The 22,362-nt window shown below is 51.3% G+C and overlaps 2 protein-coding genes across 4 annotated transcripts; one reads left to right on the top strand and one right to left on the bottom strand.

The window, feature by feature from the left end:
* Positions 1-651: 651 nt before the first annotated feature.
* SMIM33 (small integral membrane protein 33) lies at positions 652-2,078 on the bottom strand. Its single transcript, XM_068205392.1, has 2 exons — positions 1,949-2,078; positions 652-1,504 (listed from the first exon to the last, which is right to left on the bottom strand). Exon 2 carries the CDS (start codon positions 1,486-1,488, stop codon positions 1,105-1,107), a length of 384 nt encoding a protein of 127 aa, XP_068061493.1. The 5' UTR covers positions 1,489-1,504; positions 1,949-2,078; the 3' UTR covers positions 652-1,104.
* A 1,980-nt stretch (positions 2,079-4,058) lies between these two features.
* Positions 4,059-22,140, top strand: ECSCR (endothelial cell surface expressed chemotaxis and apoptosis regulator). Of its 3 annotated transcripts, none has more exons than XM_068205516.1 (11): positions 4,059-4,305; positions 13,337-13,378; positions 13,881-13,931; positions 15,252-15,368; positions 15,827-15,880; positions 17,722-17,790; positions 18,324-18,422; positions 19,161-19,259; positions 19,815-19,851; positions 20,970-21,069; positions 21,501-22,140. In XM_068205516.1, exons 1-11 carry the CDS (start codon positions 4,074-4,076, stop codon positions 21,507-21,509), a joined length of 909 nt encoding a protein of 302 aa, XP_068061617.1. In that variant the 5' UTR covers positions 4,059-4,073; the 3' UTR covers positions 21,510-22,140. The 3 variants fall into 3 exon arrangements, 2 of the variants coding, with proteins under 2 accessions (XP_068061617.1, XP_068061616.1); XM_068205515.1 differs by having other exon boundaries at positions 20,970-21,145; XR_011004258.1 differs by lacking the exon at positions 19,815-19,851.
* Positions 22,141-22,362: the final 222 nt, after the last annotated feature.

Below are 22,362 nucleotides of genomic sequence, written 5' to 3'. Positions count from 1 at the left end.
ACCATGGGAGGAGAAACTGAGACTGCAGAGATCCCGGTGCTTCCAGCAGCAGAGACCCCAGGGCTGAACAGGGACCGTGCTCTGACGCCCCAGGAGCCTGCAGGGCTCAGGTTTCACCTCTCCTGATCCCTCTGTGCCGCCTCAACGTGGTTCTCCCCAGGGTGACAGAGCCACCTCAGCATCACCCCACTGAGGGTGACAGTGCCAGCCCCACCATCGCTCCTTCCTTGGGGCAGCAGTCAGGGATGGGGACAGAGAGATGACCACAGTGAGGGTGACCTCAGTGAGGGTGACCACAGTGAGGGTGAACTCGGGTCTCCCCGTCCTTTTGCACAGAGATGCTGCAGGCTCTGCCCAGTCACATGAGCTTCCCCTCTGGTGCCAGCACCTCCAGATGTTCAGCCAGCTGCGATGTGCCATTATCACCTCTTGCCTCTGCTGTGTCACTGCTCTTCTCTCACCCACCTCCACTGGGGACAGGACACGTTGTCCCCTGTCACTGGCTCCACCCAACACAGAATCAGGAGCTGCTTCCTCTGCCCTCCTCTCCTCTGGCTGTTTGCCCGAGAGGCTGGCGGGGCTGGCAGGGGCAGGACATGAGGCAAAGAGTGGCTGGAAGCTTCTCATACAAACAGTATAATGAAGACACCGTGAGTGTGGAAACATCTTTCACTGGAAAACAATTCCACATGATGCAACTTCCAGCTACTGCCAGGGCGCTGAGCACAGCCCCAGAGCTCCCAGATGAGGCAAGGACCAAGGCAGCTCTTCTGGCCACTCCCAGGCAGTGTGGGACAGGTAAAACCAGGGCAGGTAAAACCAGAAAAGATGCTAAAGCTGCCTCACATAGGCTGAGCCAGCCCCAGAGCCCAGGCTGGGACCCAGCTCCTGCCTGGGGACAGTGGCACCCCTGGGCTGGACTTTTGGGGGCTGAAAATGGGTCTTGAACCTCCTGGCTGAGCATTCCTGGGGCCAGACACGGGTCTGGGGAGGTGCAGCCTCTGCGTGTGGGCAGCAGCGAGTCCCGGGATACACGAACATCCCATCCCAGCTTTTCCAGTGGGACGTGTCCCTCAGGCCCTGCCCAGGTGGCCCCGGGCCGTGTCACAGGTAGGTGATCTCGATGACATTGGGCTCAGCACTCCCGTGGGGAAGGTGGTGGTTGCAGGAGCAGTGGCAGGTCACTCCAGCCGAGTCCATCTTCCCGTGGGCATCCAGGCGCCTCCAGTCCGTGAGGAGCACGCTGTCCATGTGCTGGGCCATGGGCTCGTGGTGCAGCGTGACCTGCACCGTGCGCAGCTGCGGGCCGTAGTGCACCACCAGCACGATGCACACGGCCAGCAGCACGAAGAGGACAACGATCACCGAGATCACGGGCAGCGCGTCCGATTTCTTGGTCACGCTCTTGACGATGGAGACGGGAGTGAAGGCGGCCACATCCTGGGGCTCGGGCTGTCTCAGCTGGCTGCCGGGCACCGAGGCGTTCATGGCTCAGCGGGGTGACCTGGCACGGGGACACGGGAGGTGACCACCGAGCCGAGCCCGTCCCTGTCCTCGTCTCCTGCCCTCGGGCCCACAGCTCCTGCCTGCGCGTGCAGCTGCCAGGGAATGGGACGATCCCGTGAGCATCCCCTCCCTCGGGCTCGCAGCGCAGGAGAAGTTTTGGTGTTGAAGGCTGGGGCTTGCAGGATGAGGCAATCCCTGCATCCCCCTGTCGTGGGCACCTTTGGACACTACACCTGGCTCTTGTGGGGAGCCCTCTGCCCTCCCCTCTCCACCCCCAGCCCCACGGTGCTGATCCAGGACCAAATCCCATGGGAACCTCCCAGGGGGACCCAACCCTCGCCAGAGACAAGATCCCGTGGAGCCAGCACGGGTGGGAGCAGGGGGCAGTGGGAAAGGAAGGAAGGAAGGAAGGAAGGAGAGCCCTGCCAGCCCCACGGGGTACCTGGGCGTCCCTGCTGCCTGGGAATCATCGTCTCCGGCGGCAGGCTTGGGAAGCTGCCGGCGGGGCGAGCAGGACGAGCTGCGGCTGGGTCTCCGGTGAAGGTGCAGCCGGACTCACCTCGGAAGTTGCCACGTCACGGCCCGGCCCCGCCGCCGCCGGGACTCCCCGGGCGCACGGGGAGCGCCCGCTCATCCCGCGGGCAGCGCTGCTCCCGTCCCTGCCGCTGCCACATCAGCGCTGCCGCCCTGCGACCCTCCTGTCCCCCGCTGCGGGACAAGGGCCCTTTTGTCTGGGGAGAGGCACCCTCCCTCCCCCTTCGGCTGCAGGAAACCTCCCTGCTGCCACCAGCGGGGCGTGAAAATTGAATGTGGTGAAGGAACGGGTGTAAAAAAATCCCCTTCGGCATGTGAGCTGTTTGCGCAGCCCGGCACGGTGTCCCCACGCTGTGCTCCGGGCTGGAAGGGCCCTGTCCCCAGGGGTGGCACAGCCCCGGGGGTGATGGTCCCTGCCGGGGGTCCCGCTGCTGCAGAATTTGCCCATTTGCCAGCATGGCTGCGGGGTGAGTCCATGGGGAGCTCTGGATGCTTTGGGCCTCCAGTTCAGTGGTTGGACTCAATGATTTTGGAGACTTTTCCATCCTAAAGGATTGTGTGAGCTCCTGGGGGTCACAGGCAGGAGCCAGAGCCAGGTCAGGGCTGGCACATCCCTCCCCTCACACGTGTCATCCCCCTGGCCCAGGGGTGCCGTGTGTCACACCCTCTGCCCCAGGAGTGACCTTGAGCACATCGCAGAGCAGAAAATATGGATCCCTCGGAGTTTCAGCCATTACAAAACGCATCTTCCCATCCTTCCACCCCAAAACACCACTGCTCTTACCTGCAGGCTCTCAGCAGACAGGCTGGGGTGAATATCTGGTCTCTGTCCTTCCTGCATGTGGGGAGGACACAGTGGGAAATGCCTTTTCCCATCCAGCCGAGCACCCAGAAGAGATTCAACTGCGTGTGAGCTTCTGGGTATTTGCACTCATTTCAGTATTCAGTAAAACCTTAATCTACAGCATAATCTCTGAGCGTCACATCTGTGCAAGGGACAAAAGGATGGGGGGGCTGCTGGCAGGGGGTTTGTCCCAGCAAGGCTGCTGTGGAGGCCACCAGCCTTGGGTCTGGTGGTTTTCCTGGGGGCTTGGAGGGGTTGGAAGAGACCCACAGAATCTGAGGAGCTGTGCCTTGCATGGGGGATCATTCCCTCCAGTGCTGCTGCTGTCTGCCAGCTGTGGGAACAAGGATTCTGCTGGCAGCCTAGGACACCCTTGATGCTCTCCATGCAGTGAAGGAGAATCTCCTTGGCCTTTGGTTGAGGCTCTGTGGCTTTTGGGGGCTGTGGGAGGGGGCTGGACCAGCCCCTCAGACCAGCAGACAGAATCCTCTGGCTTTGCATCCTGAACACCCACACAGAGCCCCTGAGGACACAGCATCCTTTCCTAGGTGGAGACACTAAAATGCTTCTCCTCCTGCCAACCCCCACTGACATCCAGCACAGGATAAAGCAGAACCCCTGGGGTTCACACTGTGACAGGCAGGAGCAGCACAACACAAGGTCAGGGCCAAGAAACCACGAAACCTCGGGCTGGATGGGGGCAGCACCAGCCCAGCTTTCCAGTTCCTGCCCTTCTCCAGGAACCGGGGATGGGGTAGGTCCGGGCCCAGTATGTGCTGTGTGTCCTGCAGGGTGCTGCCTGAAGAGGAGCATCCCAAAGTCACCATCCCAAAGCTGGCATGTCCCAGTGCCCAGACTCGCTGGAGCTGCCCAGCGAGGCACAGGGTACAGGGCAGGCCCAGCTGCTGAGCTACCCTGGCCCCACAAGGAGCAGTTATTCCTAAATTCTTCACGGATGTGTAAGAAACGCCCTCTCAGGTGGCAGGGAGGCTCCTCCAGCAACTCTTACCCCAGGGAGGCTGATGTGGGGGGGGGTGGGACCTGGGGTACATCCCACCACACACAAAACACCTCCCAAAAAAATCCCAGCACCGTAAGGAAGCCGCTGAGACCCAGAGCAGGGCATCCCTCCGAGCGGGAGCCGAGCCCCGGCAAAGCCCGGCGAGGTTTCCTATGCCGCCGGTGAGCGATGTCTCACATCCTCCCCGGCCATAATGGGCTGAAAAACACAGTTCCCCTGTGGATTGAGCCCGTTTCCTCCTATTCTTTAACAGGAAGCTGTGCGAGAGTCAGCCCAGGCAGGCGAATCGCTGCTCGCGGTCCCTCCCGGGATGGCCAGAGGCTCCGCGAGCCGCAAACCAGCGCGGAGATGCTGCTCCCGTCCCTCCAAGCACTGCTCTGGCTCCTCCTGCTGCTCCCAGGTGAGCTGCTCCGTACCGGGGAGCACGAGGCTGGACGGGGGGATGTGGGGGGCCCGGCTTCACGGGGGGCTCCAAAGGCAACCGGGCAGAGGCTGGGAGCTGCCACTGCAAAGCTCAGCCTTGCAGCTCAGCCGGGCTGCTGGGGAAAACGTGGCTTTGTCAGGTTTGCAGGGTTTGTTTGGCACTGCTGGAATACAAGGATTTGTTTGCAGGTTAATGAAAGGAGTGTTTCTGCTGAGGGGTTTGGAGTAAGTGACTTTTGTCAAATAAGAGTCAAGGTGGAATGTTTCAATGTACAGGACATTGTTTTCCTCAAAAATACTTTTTATTTTCACTTTTTGCTCTCATTAATATCAATACAAAGCCCATGTGCAAAGCTCGTGCAGAGCACATCTCGTCCTTGCTGTAATAATTCTGCTGCTTGGGGTAATTATTCTTTAACTTCTCTTTCCCATCTGAGTCGAGGTGTGGGATGAAGGAGCTGGTTTCCTGCTCCAAAGGATGACAGGTTGCTTTCCCTGCATTGTCAGGCCCCTCTTGCCTTGCTGACAGCTGTAGTAGCTGGGAGCTGGAATACATTCAAAGGAATATAAAATAATGTGTCTCCAAGTCTGAGGTTTTATCATTAAACCATAGAAGCTGCCTCGGGTTACAGCCACTGTGCTGGTAATAATGGGATTTTTAAAAGGCAGAGGATCATAGAATGGTTTGTGTTGGAAAGGAAAGATCATCTCATTCCATAGAATATAGAAAGCAATTCAGTTTGTAGCTGTATCATTCTAAGAAATCAGAGCACATGGATTGGAAATTTTGTCTCTTCATTAGAGGCCAACACTGCTGCCTTCAGCAGAGGGGGGATTTGTGCCTGGGATCAGAGTAAGGATCACATTAAGGGGCTTTGAGCACCTTGGCCACCCTGTGACACTCCTTAATGCCCACCCAGAATGCTGCTTTCCCTTTTAAAACTGCTTGGAAGGGCTTTTATGGGACAGCAATGGCACAGAGGGGGCCAGGCCCCTTCCCTGGCTGGGCTGCACCATGCCAAGATCCACTGAATGAGAATCCCAGAAGCACTGCCCAGAATCCCAGAATTCCAGCTCCCAGGAGCACCTAGTGCTGCAGCACTAGGTAGAAGAGGTGCCATTCTCCATCCTTCAGTCTCGACAGCATCACTCTGTCCCCTCAAAGCCACCTGTCTAAAATCAGGGACAGGGACCGTCCCCCTCCATGGTCACAGCACCGTCACACCTCTCCCACCAAACCGGCCTTCCCTGGAATGTCCTGCCTCCCTCTTCTGCGCTGATCCAACAGCCACAAAATGGCTTTTTAATTTCATTTTTAATTTTACAGCAAGTCCCAAAGGTGGTGCAGCCCCTGGGGGAAGCTTCTGCACAAGGCAAAGCAGCAGCTTAGTGAGAGGGGCAGTTGGGCTCCGTGGTGCCACTGGTTTTCCGGCACACCAGCAGCTGGAAAAGGGAATTAGGGGCTCTGGAACAAGGCTCCCTGCTCTGGGGGAGATGGATGTAACCTTGAGGAGACAGAGAATCAGCTTTGGCTGGACACTAACACCTGTCTGGTCCCACACAGGCCTTTCTTGCTTTTGCTTGGTGCAAATTCAGTATTTTATTAATTTATCATTTCCTAAATTAAAATTCTTCATTCTTATGGTTATTTCTGAAGGGAGGTTTGAATTAGGGAAGCTCAAACTGTTATTTTGAAATTGCTGAATTGGGAAGGTCTGGCACATTTCCAATGTGGTTTTCCTCCCCCTAGAAACACTTAGCAGAAAATTTGTCCAAACAAACCTCTTCCTATAGACCCTTTCCATTACAATGGGCAGGCATTTTCCAGACAAAAGATTTCCACTGAAAAAATTCCTCCTCAAAGCTGATGAAAACCCAGCAGGATTTCCCACTGTTGTTGTTCCATCCACTGCTCTCCTTATCAGTGCCACAGCCGTGGATGGATAATGCCATGAGAAATGTGGTATTTCAAAAGCAGACATGTGGTTTGAGATATATTTTTGATATAATCAAAAAGATGGGTGCAGCTAAAGGACAGGCACCCGGATTCCAGATTTGCATCCTCAAACCAGGGCATCCTAAAGCAGATTTCTCAGCCAAGGGCGAGGCCAGCCCAGCCCTGAGGTGGTGAACAAGGAAGAGAAAGCAGGAGGTGGTTTGGAGAAATGTTTGCTCACACAACAAACTGCTCCCTTCGGTAACACGAAACCCCTCGGTGACTCTGCAGATCTGACTGCAGCAGCTTCCAGGAATTCTGTCCCATTTACAATAGGTGAGTCAACAACAGGTGTCCTTGCAGGAGGTGCTGCTGGTGTCCCAAAGCCAGGAACGTTCCTGCTGGGAAGCCAGGCTGGAGAAGGGAGCTGGGGCTTCTGCAGCACCAGCAAAGTCCCAGATGGGAGCTCTCGTGGCCCCAGTTCCCAGAGGAGCCCACCCAGCACAACCCAACCACCTCAACAAGGGAAAAGTTCCCATCTGAGTCCAGAGCAGGCACCAGGATGGTCAGAGGGATGGAGCAGCTCTGCCGTGGGGGAAGGCTGGGAGAGCTGGGGGTGCTCACCTGGAGAGGAGAAGGCTCCAGGGAGAGCTCAGAGCCCCTGCCAGGGCCTAAAGGGGCTCCAGGAGAGCTGGAGAGGGACTGGGGACAAGGCATGGAGGGACAGGACACAGGGAATATACTTAAGTTGAAGGAGGGCAGCTCTGCAGGCGGGGTCTCACCTGAGTGAGGCAGAGGGGCAGAACCTCCCCTGCCCTGCTGCCCACACTGTGGGGATGAGATGTGTGGGGATACATGAAGGGTTAGGAAATGTGGGAGTAAAACCTGGGTCATTCACCAAGAATCTGGACTCAGATTGTCAGGCCAAGATGCTTTACCTGACCGGTAGCTGTTGCTTCTGTGAGACTGGAACCTGTTCCAGGCAGAGTTATCCTTCAAGTGCTCCCCTGGCACTCAAGCCAGGACACTCAAGAAAAGCAGGTGGAAAGAACAGGATTTCTAAGAAATCCCTTAGCCACCAGCCCAGCCCCTTTCACACCTTGTCTCCTGAACCAGTCCCAGCAGATCACATTCCTGCTTGGTGGTTTATAAACACCACAGAGCAGCACTCAAATAAACCTGAGGAATCTCAGAATCACTGGAAAGAATAATCAGTTTGGGAACAGACTTGGAAAGTCTCCTCTGTAAACTGCTTTGAGCTCTGCTAATAAATAATATTATTAAAAAACTGTAGGTAGGCAAAAAGCACCGGATGGGCTCCGGGTCCCATCAAGCCTGAATTGGTGGTGCTCACATCTTTCATTTGCATTGGGTATGGAGTGATTTCCCCTCCAAAATCCCAGACCCATCTCCAAACCTGAGGAGCAGCATGGCCAGGAGAAGGACAGGACCCACACCACCAGGAGCAAACCCAGAGCTGTAAAATAAGCAGGGCAGGAGGAAACTGGAAGCAGCAAGTGAGGGTGATGGAGCAGCAGGCTGGTGGAACAGTGGGGGTGCAGCCAGGAGAAAAGTCAGGCTGCTTTTCCTTCCAGGAACAGCCCCTTCACATGGAAAAACCAGCCCTGGGCAGCAGCAGAGCCGCTCTGTGCTCGCAGCTTCCCCACATTGTTTGTCTCCAGGGTTGTTTCTACATCCAAGTGGGTTTTAATTGCCTCCCACTAAGATCTGCTTTCAGACTGGCTCACCAGAGAGGAGCAGGGAATGTGGTGCTTGGAGAGGATGCCCAGGCCCAGCCCTTGAGGACGAGCAGAGGAAGGCGACGATTAATTTTAATTGCTGATGAGATCCGGGTTTAATTCCCGGCTTTCTAAACTTTCCATAACACTTTGACTGAGTCATTACAATTCAGAACAACTTGGCAGCCAGTTGCCAACCCCCCCATGCCATTTGGGAATTAGGCACTTGAACACTTCTGTGGATCTGGCCCTGATTTGGGCTGTCAGTTATCCACCCTGCAGAACAACACTTTTCCTCTCTCTCCTCCACAATTCCCACCCCACCTGTTCTGCTGTGAGACCTCCAAGGCAGAGACACCTTATTTAGGCACTTAATAAAACAGGACCTAGGCTTTGGGAGAACTCTCTGCCTTCCAGGTTTCCTAAAAGAGAATTTCTTTCCATGTAGAAGTCCTAAGAATTGGGTGTTGCTCACTGCTGCTGTGTTTCACCCAGGAAACAGCTGCACCTGTGTTAAGTGGCTGTTATTATTTTTGTCTTGGGTCATCTGACAGAAGTGCCAATATCTGAGTTGCAAAGCCTATTTTTAGCTTGCTGGATCTCTTTTCTGAAAGCATATTCAAGCACAGGGTGACACAGAGGTGCAGCACTGCAGGTGGAACAGCCCCCAAAACTGCCAGGGAAGGGATGAGTCCAGGGTTCCTTGTCACTGGGAATAGATGCTCCCTCCCATTCAGCAGTTCTGAGTGGACAGGAGCAGTCCCTGTGACTCCACACCAGTGCCAGAGGTCCTCCCCGGTGACTCCAGCCCTCCATGAACACAGGCTGGACACCACAAGCCTGTCCTGAGCCTGATCTAAACTCTGCTGAAACCTTTCCAACAGCTAGCTCAGGTCTCTATAGGAGGGCCTGGCAAAGTTTGGGGGTTTAAAGTAGTCCCTCTCTTTGGTCAGCAGCTGGAAAAACCATGCTTTAAATGTCTACAATTGCCAAAAATAATACCAAAGCAGAAATACCTAAAATTCACCCATCTTTCGGTTGACATCACCCTCTTTCTGCTGAGGAGTGAGAGGGGTGAGCTGCTGGCTTTGGCAACATCTCAGCTGCCATGCGAGAAGGCTCCAGGTCAGTCTAGACACACCTAACCCCACAGAAAAACAACTGCCAAAAACAGGAACCCAAAATTCTCCTGTTTACCCTTTGGAAAAATTAAGGAAAGCAGCGAGCACCAAGCACGAAATGCAGCTGCAGCCCCAACGTGCTCCTCTGCAGCCCCGCAGCTCCGGTGGCGAACTGGGACTTTCCCATGACAGCACGAGCACAAAGCCGTATTTCCTATCGTAAATCCCTCAGCCAGCTCCCAGTCTCCACCCAGGACTGCACAATCCAGCTGTAAATCCTTTGCACCCAAACACACAACGAACTCCTTGGCAGTGCTTGCCCTTGTGGAAGGGCTTTGATGTTTATTGCAATTCCAGCTGCGCCAGCCGTGTCCTGATTATTGCTGGGAGCTGTTTATACAGCCAGGGCTCTCCGTGCTGGCAGCAGCCCTGAGGAGGGAATGGTTTCCAACTCGAGAATCCCCTGGGATATCTGCAGGGAGCCGTGACACGTGGCGTGTTGTGTTCACCCCATCCTGCCGCCCAACCCCACAACGGGAGCTTGGTCTCATCCTGCCTTGCACAGATCCATCCCTCTCCTGTGGGACCAGGGATGCTGAGCACCCTCCCCAAAAGAAAACACCCAATAGAACAGGGCTTTTGCTTATTTGAGTTGGCAGGGAAGGCACAACAAGCAGCAGCGGCCAGAAGCTGGAGCCAGGCCTGCTGCACTTTGAAATGAAGTGTGGATGTGTTTAGAGAAGGCAGGGCCGTTTATTCCGGAGCAGAAAGCCAGAAGGGATCTCCAATCCCTCAGCCTCTCCAGAGCAGGGCAAGCATCAGCCCAGCCACTGGAACTCTGGGAACTGAGCAGTAGGAAAAAAATGCTTTTTCAGCTTTTTTACAATAATGATAAGATTAGGTTTGCAAACAGAGAACTTCAGAAGGTCTCCAGCGTGACTCTCAATGACAGGATGAACTGCAGTGAAGAAAATGTTGAGTACAATCATTTCTTCCTGTCCAAGGGATGCTGGAGCTGTCCCATGGATGGTCCCATCAGAGATGGCAGAGCAGGGCAATGTCACCTCCCTCACCCTCAACTTCCTCCCACCCCCAGAGGCTCTGTTCAAGCTCTCAGATTTCTCCTCATCTGCACCAAAAATGGTGGAATAAATGTCCAGGTCAGCACCTTTATTTCCCCTTTCCCTTTGGCAAAGGCTAGGTGCAGACAGCAGCTCTTTCCCCAGCGATTCTGGGTGCTTCCACCATGTCCATGAAAAAGTACCTGGGAGCATTTCCATAAGTGTGCCACAGCTACTTCTCCCCTCAGGAAAACATGACAACAGGTCCTGCAAGGGAAGTTTGGAGAAAGGGGAGCTGTTTGAGTCTGGCAGCTGCTGGAGGATATTGACCCTCATGATGATCTCTGCACTTTATTTTTTGTGCTGAATGTAGAGAGTATCTTAAGGCATTTTCAAACCAAATCCAGAATCATATCCCTTCCTCAAAAGAAGCATCTCTACCTCTTGAGGAAGGGCAAACATATGCCTAAAACATTATTTTTTCCCCATTATATTAATTGATTTAGTAGGTGATGGTACAGCTGCCCATAACCCTGTCTCTTACTACCCTTGATGCCTTGTGAAGGCTGACCTAGAACAGAGACTAGACAGCGTTAAAGAATAAAGCAGGGGTTTATTAAAAGGATCTCCTCCATGGATCCACCTTCGGCAGCACAAGAACCCAGCCAGGGCTGCACCCAGGATGAACCAAAATGGTCCCAAAATGCACAACCGCTCCCAGGGGCTCTCACTTTTGTCAGTTCTCCTCCATTTGCACACTGGAGTTCATTGTCCCATTCCAGCTCCAGCCCATGCAGTCCCATCCTGCTTGTTTTTCTCTCTTCATTCCATGCGTTGTTTGTGCTCTTGGGCCTGAGATTTGGATCATTTTTCCTTGGTCCCCAGCTGGAGAAGGAATTGTTTTGTCTCCCTGCTCTGTCCAGAGAGCTAACCATCCCATAATATGAAGCTCAGAACTGCACACTAAAGCAGCACAGAATCTGAAAAATAGAAAAGCAGAAACCTGAGGCATCACCCTCGTTCTCCTTTGAATTGCTCTTCAAAACCCCCAGGGAAGGATATCCCATAAATTCTCCAACACAATCACTCCTAGCACGTCACCAGCCCTGTGCTAAGGCTGGTTCCTATTTCCCAGCCTCCCCTTTCCTTGCTGCACATAAAGGTCCTTATTTCCTGATCCTGCTCCAAACAGAGTCAGAAAATCAACCAGTCCCTTCCTCTCTGTGTGATTAAAAACCTGATCTTGACTCCTCTTTCATGGATTGAACAAGACAGTTTTCCCAGCCTGCTGCTCAGTGAACTAGAAGAGAAAAATATGGAAAAGGTCTGAAAAGTCCAGTCTGATTTTCACAGCCAAGCCGTGTCTGGGAATAAACCACATTTTATTATGTATTCACCATGGTTTACACACTTCCTGTCTGGCTGGGATCATTGTCATAAAGCCTCAGACACAAAAACAATTACGGCTCCAGAGCAATTCCATGAGGAAAATGAGATCAGTCAGGAACTCTCTACACCCAGAGGGTGCTGAAGGTGAGCTCTGAGCCAGAACCACACTCAGGGCTCAGGGTCTCCTTCCAGACACCCCTCCCTGGCCAGGCCCTCAGCCTCCCCCAGGCACCAGCAGCTCATGGACCTCCCCCAGAGTTCATCTATACCACCCCTACAGCTCCTGGCATCAAATCCTGGAATCAAAGAATGCTTTGGGCTGGGAGGGACCCTAAAGCTCATCTCATCCCACCCCTGCCATGCCAGGGACACCTCCCACTGTCCCAGGTTGCTCCAATCCCTGTTCAGCCGGGCCTGGGACACTTCCAGGGATCCAGGGGCAGCCACAGCAGTTTTCAGCAGGTTCTGGCTGAAAACGGGCACTGCTGTGCCCTGGCTGGTGCTGCCCTGGCTGAACCCTCCCCTGCACCCCCTGCAAAGGCACTGCTCCCATCACAGAGCCCTGAGGCATCATGAGGGGACTGTGTGCTGGAAGAATTCAACCCTGCTGTCCCTTTCTGCCCAAATCCTTTTTCTTCCATGGGACTCTGGTGAGATGGATCACCAGGGCAGTCAGATTCAGCTGCTTTCTGAACGTGTACTGTCATTTCTGTCATTAAACTTAACCACGGAGAGCACCAGGGTCACCAGCAATAACCATTTGAAAATCCCAATTAGGATGTACATTCCAGCAATGACAGACTCAAAGTCACCTTCCCAAAGTTAAACCAGCTGGGTTGGATTTGAGCATTTAAAGGGTATTTACATTTTCCAAGTCTTGTCCTCAAGTGTGGGACATTTCTTTCTCCCATTTTCAAGGGCAGTATTTTTAATTGGCATCTCATCTAACCCTTGGAGTTGGACTAGATGACTTTGAAAGTTCCCTTCCAAACCAAAATACTCTGCTCTGTGACTCCACGAGCACTGGACTCCGGGAGCTGGGGCTTACAGGAAAACATCACAGATGCTGAGAGTGGAAATGTGAGGGATTGGGGCAGGGATGCTTTGTCATGAATCCAAAAGAAAAGCAAACAAATAAACCAAACAAAGCCACCTTTCAGTTGAGGAACTGGGGACTCACCGAACACCTAGAACCTTGTATGGACCTGCAGGACTACCCAGCCCTACAGGGAAGGCAGCTCCTGAGGGCTGCAGCTCCCTGCAGACTCACAGCCCCGGGCTTCAGTTTCCCAGGACACTCAGGACAGGAAGGAGAACAGTCCCATCAGCTCCTGGAAGTCTTTACAAACCTCATCCATCCATTCCTTAAGGTCTCAAGGGAACAAAGTGTTCAGATGTGTGTCTTACCTCTGAACAGCTCCACAACACAGGTCACGCACCCTTCTGTGCCAGGGCTGGGCTGAGGCAAACAGCTCATGGGGAGGGAATGACCCCATGGATTTCTATGGCCCCCCAAAGGGGAGGAGGACATTTATCCTGGCTGGACAAACTCCACTACTAATTTACTCAGAGACTGGTAGTTTTACACTCAGTAAAACTTCTTTGCTACCACTTCTCCGCTAATGCTTTTGGGGCAATCCCATATTTCAAAGTCATTCCCACAGAAGATGAGGAAAACCCAGACCGCACAAGGAACAAGAACAGCAGTGTGTTAGTGACCACCACAGATCATCACCACTCACACTCTGCTCTTTCCTTTCAGGTTCTACAGCTTCCACAAACTCCTCCACCCCCGCTGGAACAGGTACCTCTCCCTTGTGATGTGCTTTATGTGTCTGTTTGGATGTGGATGCACGTGGAAATGGGGGGATGCAAATTTGGGGAGAAGCCTTAAATGGGACCCTGATTCCAAACTCCCATCTGTTGAGGGATCTTCTCCCAGGATCCTGCCTCTGCCCAGGTCTCCAGGGGACATGGAGGGCACTGTGCCCCAGAGGGTGACCTGGCTTGGCTCCCTTTTGTCCGGAAGGGAGCGAGGCTGTGTTCCAGGAAGCCTGGGGAAAGCAGAGGGATCCTGCCTCATCTTTGCTCCCTGTTCCCCCAGCTGTTCCCTAGCAGCAGTGGATCCATGGAGCTGGTCCCTACAGCCACACCAGGGACAAACCCTCTCCTCAGCATCTCTTGTTCCCCTCACCCTTTCTGCTCTCATTGGCTACCATGGCCCCTTTCTGGCCCATCCTCCAGCCCTCCCTGTGGGATGCCACCAGCCTGGAAATGTCACTTCTGTGCCTCTGCTTGTGTTCCAGGTCCATCCCAACCAACAGCACCCAGCCCTGAAGCCAAGAACCACAGCTCAGGTAATGCTCAGCTGGAGACCAAGGAGGCTTGGGGACATCCCAGTGGGGAACTGGTCTGACCTCAGTCCAACTGGGCCACCCCGCAGTAACTGGGGCTGTGCAGAGGACAGTGGTGAGGAGAAAGGAAATTCTGTGGTGTCAGGGCTTCTGATCCAGCTAACTCATCCTACAGGGATCAAGGCACAGGTGTGAGCAAAACCAGGGGGAAAAATCACTAAGTTGAATAGGGAGAATGAGATGATCATAGAGGGGAATCCCACAATGGTTTGGCTTGGAAGAGACCTCAAACCTCATCCCATTCCCCATGGGCAAGGACACCTTCCACTATCCCAGGTTGCTCCAAGCCCTGTCCAGCCTGGCTGGTCTTTAAGATCCCTTCCAACCCAAGCCTTCCTATAATTTTTGACATGTACAGAAAATCGATTACACAAGAAAATATCTCTCCAGCTCCATATCTGTTAGTGCCCACTTGAATCTTTGGAGACAGATCTCCTGCTATGGTTCAGGAAAAAAATAAATCTAAGCATAGCTACCCTTCCAGAAGGACCCCAAAAATATCAAGGAATAAGATCTCAAAAAGATCTCTGCTTCTGCTTCCAAGCCTTGCAAAAAAAAAAAAAAAACAAACAAACAAAAAAAAAAACAGAGAAACTTAGTCCTAAATTCTAATATTTCAGTGAAACATTTGGATAAAGGGGAAAAAACCCAACCACACTAACCTTGAAACCATTTCACCATTTTCTCAATTTATTGGAAAGCCAAGAGCAGTCTAGACAAGGAAGTTGCCTATAAGTTCCCAGCTGGTGATCCACTGTTCCTTGCAAAGGGATTATTGAAAGCTTTTCCCCTCCCATCTTGCTCTGGATCAGGTGCAGTTTGGAGCAGGTTGAGGCAGAGGATGGAGCCTCCAGATCACTTCAAGAGCTGAATTATTTGTGCTTGGAGACTCTCAGTGAGATGAAAGGTGAAAGCTGCATTTCAGAACACACAGAAATGATCGTGTGGTGCCAGGCAGGTCAAGTGTCTGGTGACAAAAACACCTTCACTTTTCACAGCAGGGAAGGAAGCAGTGGCAAACCCTGACTTTCTCCATGTGTTTGCTGAGCTCTGCCAGCTTAGCATCTCCTCACAGTGAAGAGCAAAAGGAAATTCCAGAGTACAAGAGCTCCTTGACTCTGAGCAGGATGAAGGCTATTTCCATGCTTTCCCTAGCAGATTATTCCTAACTCTCAAGAAATTTGAGGGCTCTGCAATAGCTGTGCCCTCTTCAAGCTGTTTCTGAGATGAACCTTTTGAAGTAACACCACAATTTCCCTACAGAGCCATCAGTAAAGCCAACACCACTGACCAACCTGAGCCTCACCTCTGTGGGTCAAACTACTACAGCCAAACCCTCCCCCACCACTACAAGAAACCTGACAGCAACCACTGAGCGAGGTAAGGATGGAAAACTCAAATATTTGCTCAGGCAGGACCTGTTTGTGCCTCCCTCCTTATCCAAGCCAAACTGCAGGCACCAGAATATTTGGCCTAGTCCACACTGTACTGGTTATTCAGCAATTCTGCAAATATTGAATTTCTCCGAGTTTTTTGCTGAAAGAGCAGCTCATTCCAGATGGACAGAGCCAGACCAAGCCCATATGAGAAAATCCAGATCATGCTTTATCAAATATTGGAGCAGCTCCAGTCTCCCCGGCTCCCTCTCCCAAGCTCACCTGTCAGGTACACTCTGAGCTGACTCCACACCTGGCTAACTGGGCATCCTGATGTCTGCCTGGAGGAAAAGTATCATGCAAATAAAGATTTTTACTCCATGGACACCCAGCAGCTCTCCACAGTGGAATTTGTAGGGGCTTCCCAAGTTAATTGTCCTTTCCCATGTTTTCTTTATCTAGATGAAAAATCCAATGGAAAAAGAAGCACGGCAGCTCCTTCTCCAACACCTCGAGGTACTTTGTCCCTTTAGAGACTAACAATAAGATCACATAACTTGATGGCAATCCATGGCACAAGTTCTCTAAGCATGAGTCTTTTTTGGGTGGTAAGCCATCCAAAATCACATCTGGTGTCTTTATAAGCAGTGATAAAACACAAGATAAATGCTTTTAACATCCTCTGCTGGGATGAACTTTAGCAGCCAAACAATGGATCTGTGTTTAGGAGAGGGGAGCCCTTTTAAAATCTTTTAAAATAAATATAATTTTGCTTTTGACAGTTTGCTTAACCCAACCTGTAAGTACAAATTAGAGAATTCAGTAAGAGTTTTCTCAGAATAAGGGCAGACTCCAAGTGACTGGAAAACTGTAATCTGACAACTGAGCTGATTCTCCATTAAAAATTCAGCCTCAAAAATCTGCAATGGTCAAGAAACTGCTCTGCCTCTCCAAGTATCTCTCAGATGTCTAACACAAGCAAGGTGAGGAAGCTGTGGCCAGCTGTGCCCACACAGATGCCCACCCAGCAGGGCTGTGCCCAGCTAAGCCAGGAGCCCTTTGCTCAGAGCAGATTGCAGACTGTTCATTCCAGCCCTGATTTACCACTGAGAAGCTCCACACATCTTTGAATAAAGATGCTGATGCTTCCAAAAGCCAGGTTTCCCATTGTGTGAGACCCAACATTTCTCGGGGATGGGGTATCTGTGCCAGGCTCGGCAAAGCACAGCTTCTGCCTGTGGCTAGAAGAACAATTTCAGAATTAAACAAAGAATTTGATGAGTGGGGAAAAAATGGTACAGCAGCAGACCCTGCTTCTCCAGGCTGTTCTGCTCCTTGTAGCTTCTGAAATGGCTAGATTTATTATTTCACGCCTTTCCCCCTTTTTCTTCTGGCTTTTGGCAAAATGCCATTCCGAGTCAGGGATGTTTGCTGTGGGATAGGACCTGGGTTCAGCTGCTCCCCAGGCAGTGCCAGAAGCTGTGCACACCTCTCCAGGCACCACATCCCCTTGGTCAGCACTGCTGCTGGGAACCTGGGCTTGGGAAAGCAGGGAAGAAGATCCTACTTGACCCACAGATGATCTTGTAAAGCTCTGAAGTATCACTTTGAGTCTCCTGACAGGGCCTGTAGCTGCTCATTAAGGTCGATGCAGACACTCTGGCTGTTCAACAACAGCCTGGAGGCAGCAAAGGATGTTTTTTCTCTGTACAAGTGAAACACAAGGGCTGGCTTTACATTTCCTTGCACAGGCACTGGAAGCAGCTGTCATAAACCAAGCAGATTAACACAAGCCAGTTTACCCCACTGAGAACAGGAGTCCCTGCTTGGACAAACCTCTGGGCTGCCACAGCTAGACTACACATGGTGTACAAGTTAGTCCAACTCAAACGGGTTTAATTGCTTCTAGATAACCCAGCATAGCAAATCCACTAATTTCAAGTCCAGGGACAAGCCAAACACTCATTCCACACCCACAATCTGCAATATTTTTTCCCCTAATCAGACTTTATTTTAAAGTCTCAGTGTTTATGACCTACAACACATCTGTAACCTTCCCAGCTCAGCCTTCCAGACTTGCCTTGCTGTTTCTGCCCCAATCCTGTAGCTAGGACTGCAGACCCTAAAGAGTTAAAAAAGGGTATTTGAATTGTGATTCCCTAGGTTTCCATTTGGATGTGGAAAATAGGACAAAGTATGTTTGGTGGGAAGCTTTTAGTATGGAGGTGGGAGTATTAATTGCAGATTTTCCCAGATATCACTGGCACTACTGTGAATCCATTCTCCTCTCCATCAATTCCTCTGGTTCTTGAATGTCACTGGAGGTCAAGACTCACATTTTGTGTCTCTCTGTGCAGGTCAGGATCCCATGAGGAATGAGAGCACCACAATATCAGCGACTCAAGGTGCTTCCTCCTCACAGAGAGGTGATTCCTGCTCCATATTTTATATTCCTCTGCACAGCCAGCAACAAGGCCATCACACAGCTGTCTTCAAGGCAGCATGGACAACAAGGATTTCCAGAGGGGTGCTGAACATCCCATCCAGCCCTTGAAAAGCCTGTAACACACTGCAGAAACAGCACTTCAGGGCAACCTCTTGAGCCTGAGAACAGCAGGAGAGGTGCCATTATGGCAAAAGGTTGTACAAGCAGGAAGGCTGGACAAATTCCCTCCTCAAATGCAGTGCCAGCGCTGACTTTGACCTTTCCCCACTGGGGTCCCTGAAGGAAACCCTGTGGGTGCTCTCAGCTTGTCCATAAAAGGGACCCCACCAAGGCAATGATTCCACACAGGTCTTGCTCACTTTGCTGTTAATATTGATGGGCCTGGCCAGGATCCAAACTTGGTCTCTTCAGTGAACTACAAGTGAGAGTTAGGGCCTCTAGCATTGCTAGAAATCCTCTTCCCAGCTGTGGAAGAATGACTTTTATGTAAATCTACCTTTCTCCCCTCTGTAGGCGCCCCAGAACCCATCACCCCAACACCCAACTCCTCCAGCCAATTGCCTGAGCCCACCCCGACAGACGAGAAATCACCGCTGACGGTGGCAGCTTTTGGTAAGGTCTTGTGCCACCTGGGACAGGAGGGGGTTCTCTTTCGTGCTGGCTTGGGCACTCAACTTCAGGAGGCCCTGGCACAGGGTGCCCAGAGCCACTGTGGCTGCCCCTGGATCCTTGGAAGTGTCCAAGGCCAGGCTGGACACTGGGGCTTGGAGCAACATGGGACAGTGGGAGGTGTCCCTGCCATGGCAGGGGTGGAATGGGATGGGTTTAATGTCCCTCCCAACCCAAACCATTCCAGGATTCGAAGTCCAAGGGATTCTTAGCAGGGCAAATTTCCTGTGCAAAGAATTGTTTGATTTATTGAGGCCTGATGTCAGTATCAAATCTACACTTGATTTAAAGTGTTTAAAGATGGTTTATGGGGCAGATAACATCACCCACAGCCCTAGCTAGTCTCTTCCTGTTAGATTACTTATTTATGTGGCTTTACACACTTTCGGGATAAGATTTACCTACTGTAGCAGGAGCATACGGACTCTTATCAATCCCCAGTGTAATCAGCTGACTTCTGCCTTCCTGGCACTGCCTTACCAATTAATTATTTATTGATTAAGTATTCATAGAAGCCCTTTGAGGTTAAAACACAGGAGAATAAAGCTATTTGTTCTAACAACTGTTTACTTCTTTGCCTATTACGAACCATGCTCACATTAATGAAAATATTGACTTCCCAGCCAAGTTTTGATGTCAGAGTCTCTCTGCTACTCAGACAGTTCTTTCCTCTATCCCCAGGTGTCATCAGCTTTGTCGTTATCCTGATAGTGGTGGTCATCATCCTGGTCAGCGTGGTCAGCCTGAGGTTCAAGTGCAACCACTCCAAGGACTCGGAAGGTATTTGTCTGGGAGAATCTGTGCTTCCCTAATCAACAAGTCACCAGTTTCCATGTGGATTCCTAATTCCTAAAAGATGCATTTGAAAAGCTTACACCTTGGTGGGAAGGTTTGGAAGGCAGACTGGAACATGGACTGAGCAGTCAGGAATGCAGTGTGACCTCCTTGCCAGAGCCCTAGCCCAGCCTCATCTGGATGCGGTCTCAAATTTCCTACAGCTCAAATTCCAAGAGGTGGGCAGCTCTTCCAGCAAAAATCATGGAGTTTGACACTCCTTTTCCTTAGGAATCCCATTTCCCACAAAGCAGTGCCCAGCAGAGGGCAAGGCTGCTCTGCAGCAAGGCAGAATCCTTCCTAAAGCCTGGCAGGACCAGCAGGTCCTGCCTGTACATCCCCTTAGCTGAAGGGTTTTCTCTAATCAACTCCCAAGTTTCCCCCCCAGTGTCTCCAATCTCATTCAGATTTAATTTATATCCCTGCATGAAGTAATTCAGAATAGAGCTGACATTTTATGACTTCTCACCTCTACATCACCATGTGTTTTTCTCCCCCCAGACAAACAGAAACCAGGAACCTCCATGGTATCAGAGAGGTAAGGCTGCTCCTGCCACCCACATCTGATTGAGGGTGCCTGTTTTATCCCAGAGCTAATTTTAGCAAGGAAAAGAGTCTGCTTTGGTTATTTCAGGTGGAAGGAAGCTTGTCAAGACATCTTTGAGAGAGTTAGAAAAGCAAAATCAGCTTTGATCACACCTCATGCTCTGATAGAGACATAGATAGAAGATCATTATTTAGGGGGCTCATCTCAAAGCTGCACTGAGAGAAGACTCCCCACCTTCCCAAAGGAGATTGGTTGTCTTGCCTAGATAGAGCCTTGAGGTCTAAACTCTAGTTTCTGGATCTCAGAGCAGTCTCAGATACCTCCCAAGATGCCCATTACTGTTTCCCAGTGAGAGCAGGACAAAGGAGCCCCAGTTCAGAGACATCTGGAAGAGAAGCATCAAGCAGAGAATGGTCCATCAGAACGCCATGGTCCGTCACTGCTATTCCAGAGGAGAGGCTGAATGTGGGAAAACAGCAGGAAACAAGAGCTGGAAGGGACCAAAACATATTGCTGCTATTTTTCCATCTGATAATTTCCTAAACCCTGCTTTGGAAAGGGACCAGGGACACAGGGAGCACAGTCTGTGAGTATTTAGGTGCCAAATTTGCATCAGCATCAGTGGTCACTAAATACCCTTAATGATCATGATCCAAGAGATCTCAAGCCACCAAGGCAGAACATGCCAGAAAACAGGACAGTGCCTAAGGTTCCCTGACCCCAAAGTCATCCAGCCTCCACTGGCAAGGAATGCACATCCCAGCCCTCAAGGTAGGAAAAAGGGGGAATTCCACCTTCCAAAGCCTTGTAACTCCCTATAGATGGGCCTGAATCAGGACAGCAGCTCAGTGGGTGGTGGAAACCAAACCTGGTCCCCCACACCAGCCTCAGCCTTGCCTGTTTGTCTCCAGCTCTCTACAAAGAAATTTTGTCCTTGGAGGTGTCCAAGGAACACCTGGACGTGGCACTCAGTGCTCTGGTCTGCTTGACCAGGTGGTGATTGCTCAAAGGTTGGACTCGATGATTTTGGAGGTCTTTTCCAGCCTCAGTGACTCTGTGATTCCCTCTCTTGTTTCCCAGAGTAATTAATTATCTCCTTTCTTTGGCAGCTGCTCAGCAGACACGAGCCAGAAGGGGAACAGCATCACTCTGATCTCCATGAAGAACATCAACACCAACAACAGCATGAGCTACCCCCCATCAGAAAAGGTTTCCTTTTTCAGCCTTGCTTTTTAGGGAATCAGCTGGGGATCATTTCTCTGGCTAGATAAGAGCATGCCTTGAGGTATTTCTTTGCTCTTTTATTCCTTCAGAAATATGACAAAAAACAGCTGCCACCAAACTTCTAAAGGTCCAAACTGCTTCCAGTGAGCCTGGTGAAAAGTTTGAGTGCCCATCTCAGGTTTACCTGGGCTGGCTGAACTCGAGGTGCCAAGTTTACCTCATGTACACAGGTGACATCACCTGTGGCCAGCTGCAAAAAACATCCCCATCAGTGCTCTCAGGTCCATCCCCCATGAGGAATTCTTATCATTTTTAGTTGTTTTAAAGCTGGGACTGAGTTTGGGAGAACACATTGCTCTAGTGCCTTTGTCAGCCCAGCCACGCCACTGATGAACCGCATTTTGTTCTTTTGGCAGGTGCTATGAAGCCAAGAGACCAGAGCTTGAAGCTGACATGTGACAACCAGCAGTGGCTTTCTAGGTTCTTTTTTTTTTTTTTTTCCTTCGGGGAAAGAGCAAGGGTGGACTTTATATATAAATTATTATGTCTTTTCTGATCAGTACATTTACAGTAGTGTCCTACATAGCTTCCCCACCTGGGGCCTAAGGGCTTTCTCCAGTTACAGCCTGCCACTCTCGGTGGTTGATATCTAACTCTATTTTTGATATGCCTTCAAACACTCAGATAATTCCAGCAGCAAGAAGCACCAAGGCACCATCCACTCCACTAATAAACCTCTGCCTTAGATGAATGGCCTTTACAGTCTGTGCCAGGCAGCCACGGGCTCATTAATCAGCATGGCCCCACGTGGAGCCAGACCCGTGCGTCGGGAAAGCCTGATCCGAAGCTGAAGGCCTGATGGGACTTAAATGCCCAAGTTCTGGGTCAAATCCCAGCACGACTGCTCCAAGCCCCTTATGCCCGGTGCCCTCATTGTCCTCACAGCAGTGCGATGGTCACATCCCCCTACCTCACAGGGTTGTTGTGAGGCCTCGTTAATCCCTGTCTGTAAAGCGTTTGGAGAGCCGTGAATTAAAGGTGCTGCTGAAATGCAAATTGCCATCTTAAACACTTTATTATTATTATTAATTACAATGGAGCTTCGGGAAGGCAGACCGTGATCTCTCCACGTGCTCAGCTGAAGAGTCCCTGCATAGATCAGGGTTTATCTCAGTGTAAAATGAATGGCCACAAGCAAAATGCTGAGCGCCTTCAGCTCCTGGAGTGTGGCAGCCCAAGTCTGCCAGGAGAGCTTCCACGGGAAATTCAGGTTGGATA

The sequence above is a fragment of the Anomalospiza imberbis genome, chromosome 15 (genome assembly GCF_031753505.1).
Source record: "Anomalospiza imberbis isolate Cuckoo-Finch-1a 21T00152 chromosome 15, ASM3175350v1, whole genome shotgun sequence".
NCBI classification, from domain to species: Eukaryota; Metazoa; Chordata; class Aves; order Passeriformes; family Viduidae; genus Anomalospiza; species Anomalospiza imberbis.
Note: the sequence above shows the minus strand (reverse complement) of the source record. Positions and strands in the feature narration are given on the sequence as shown.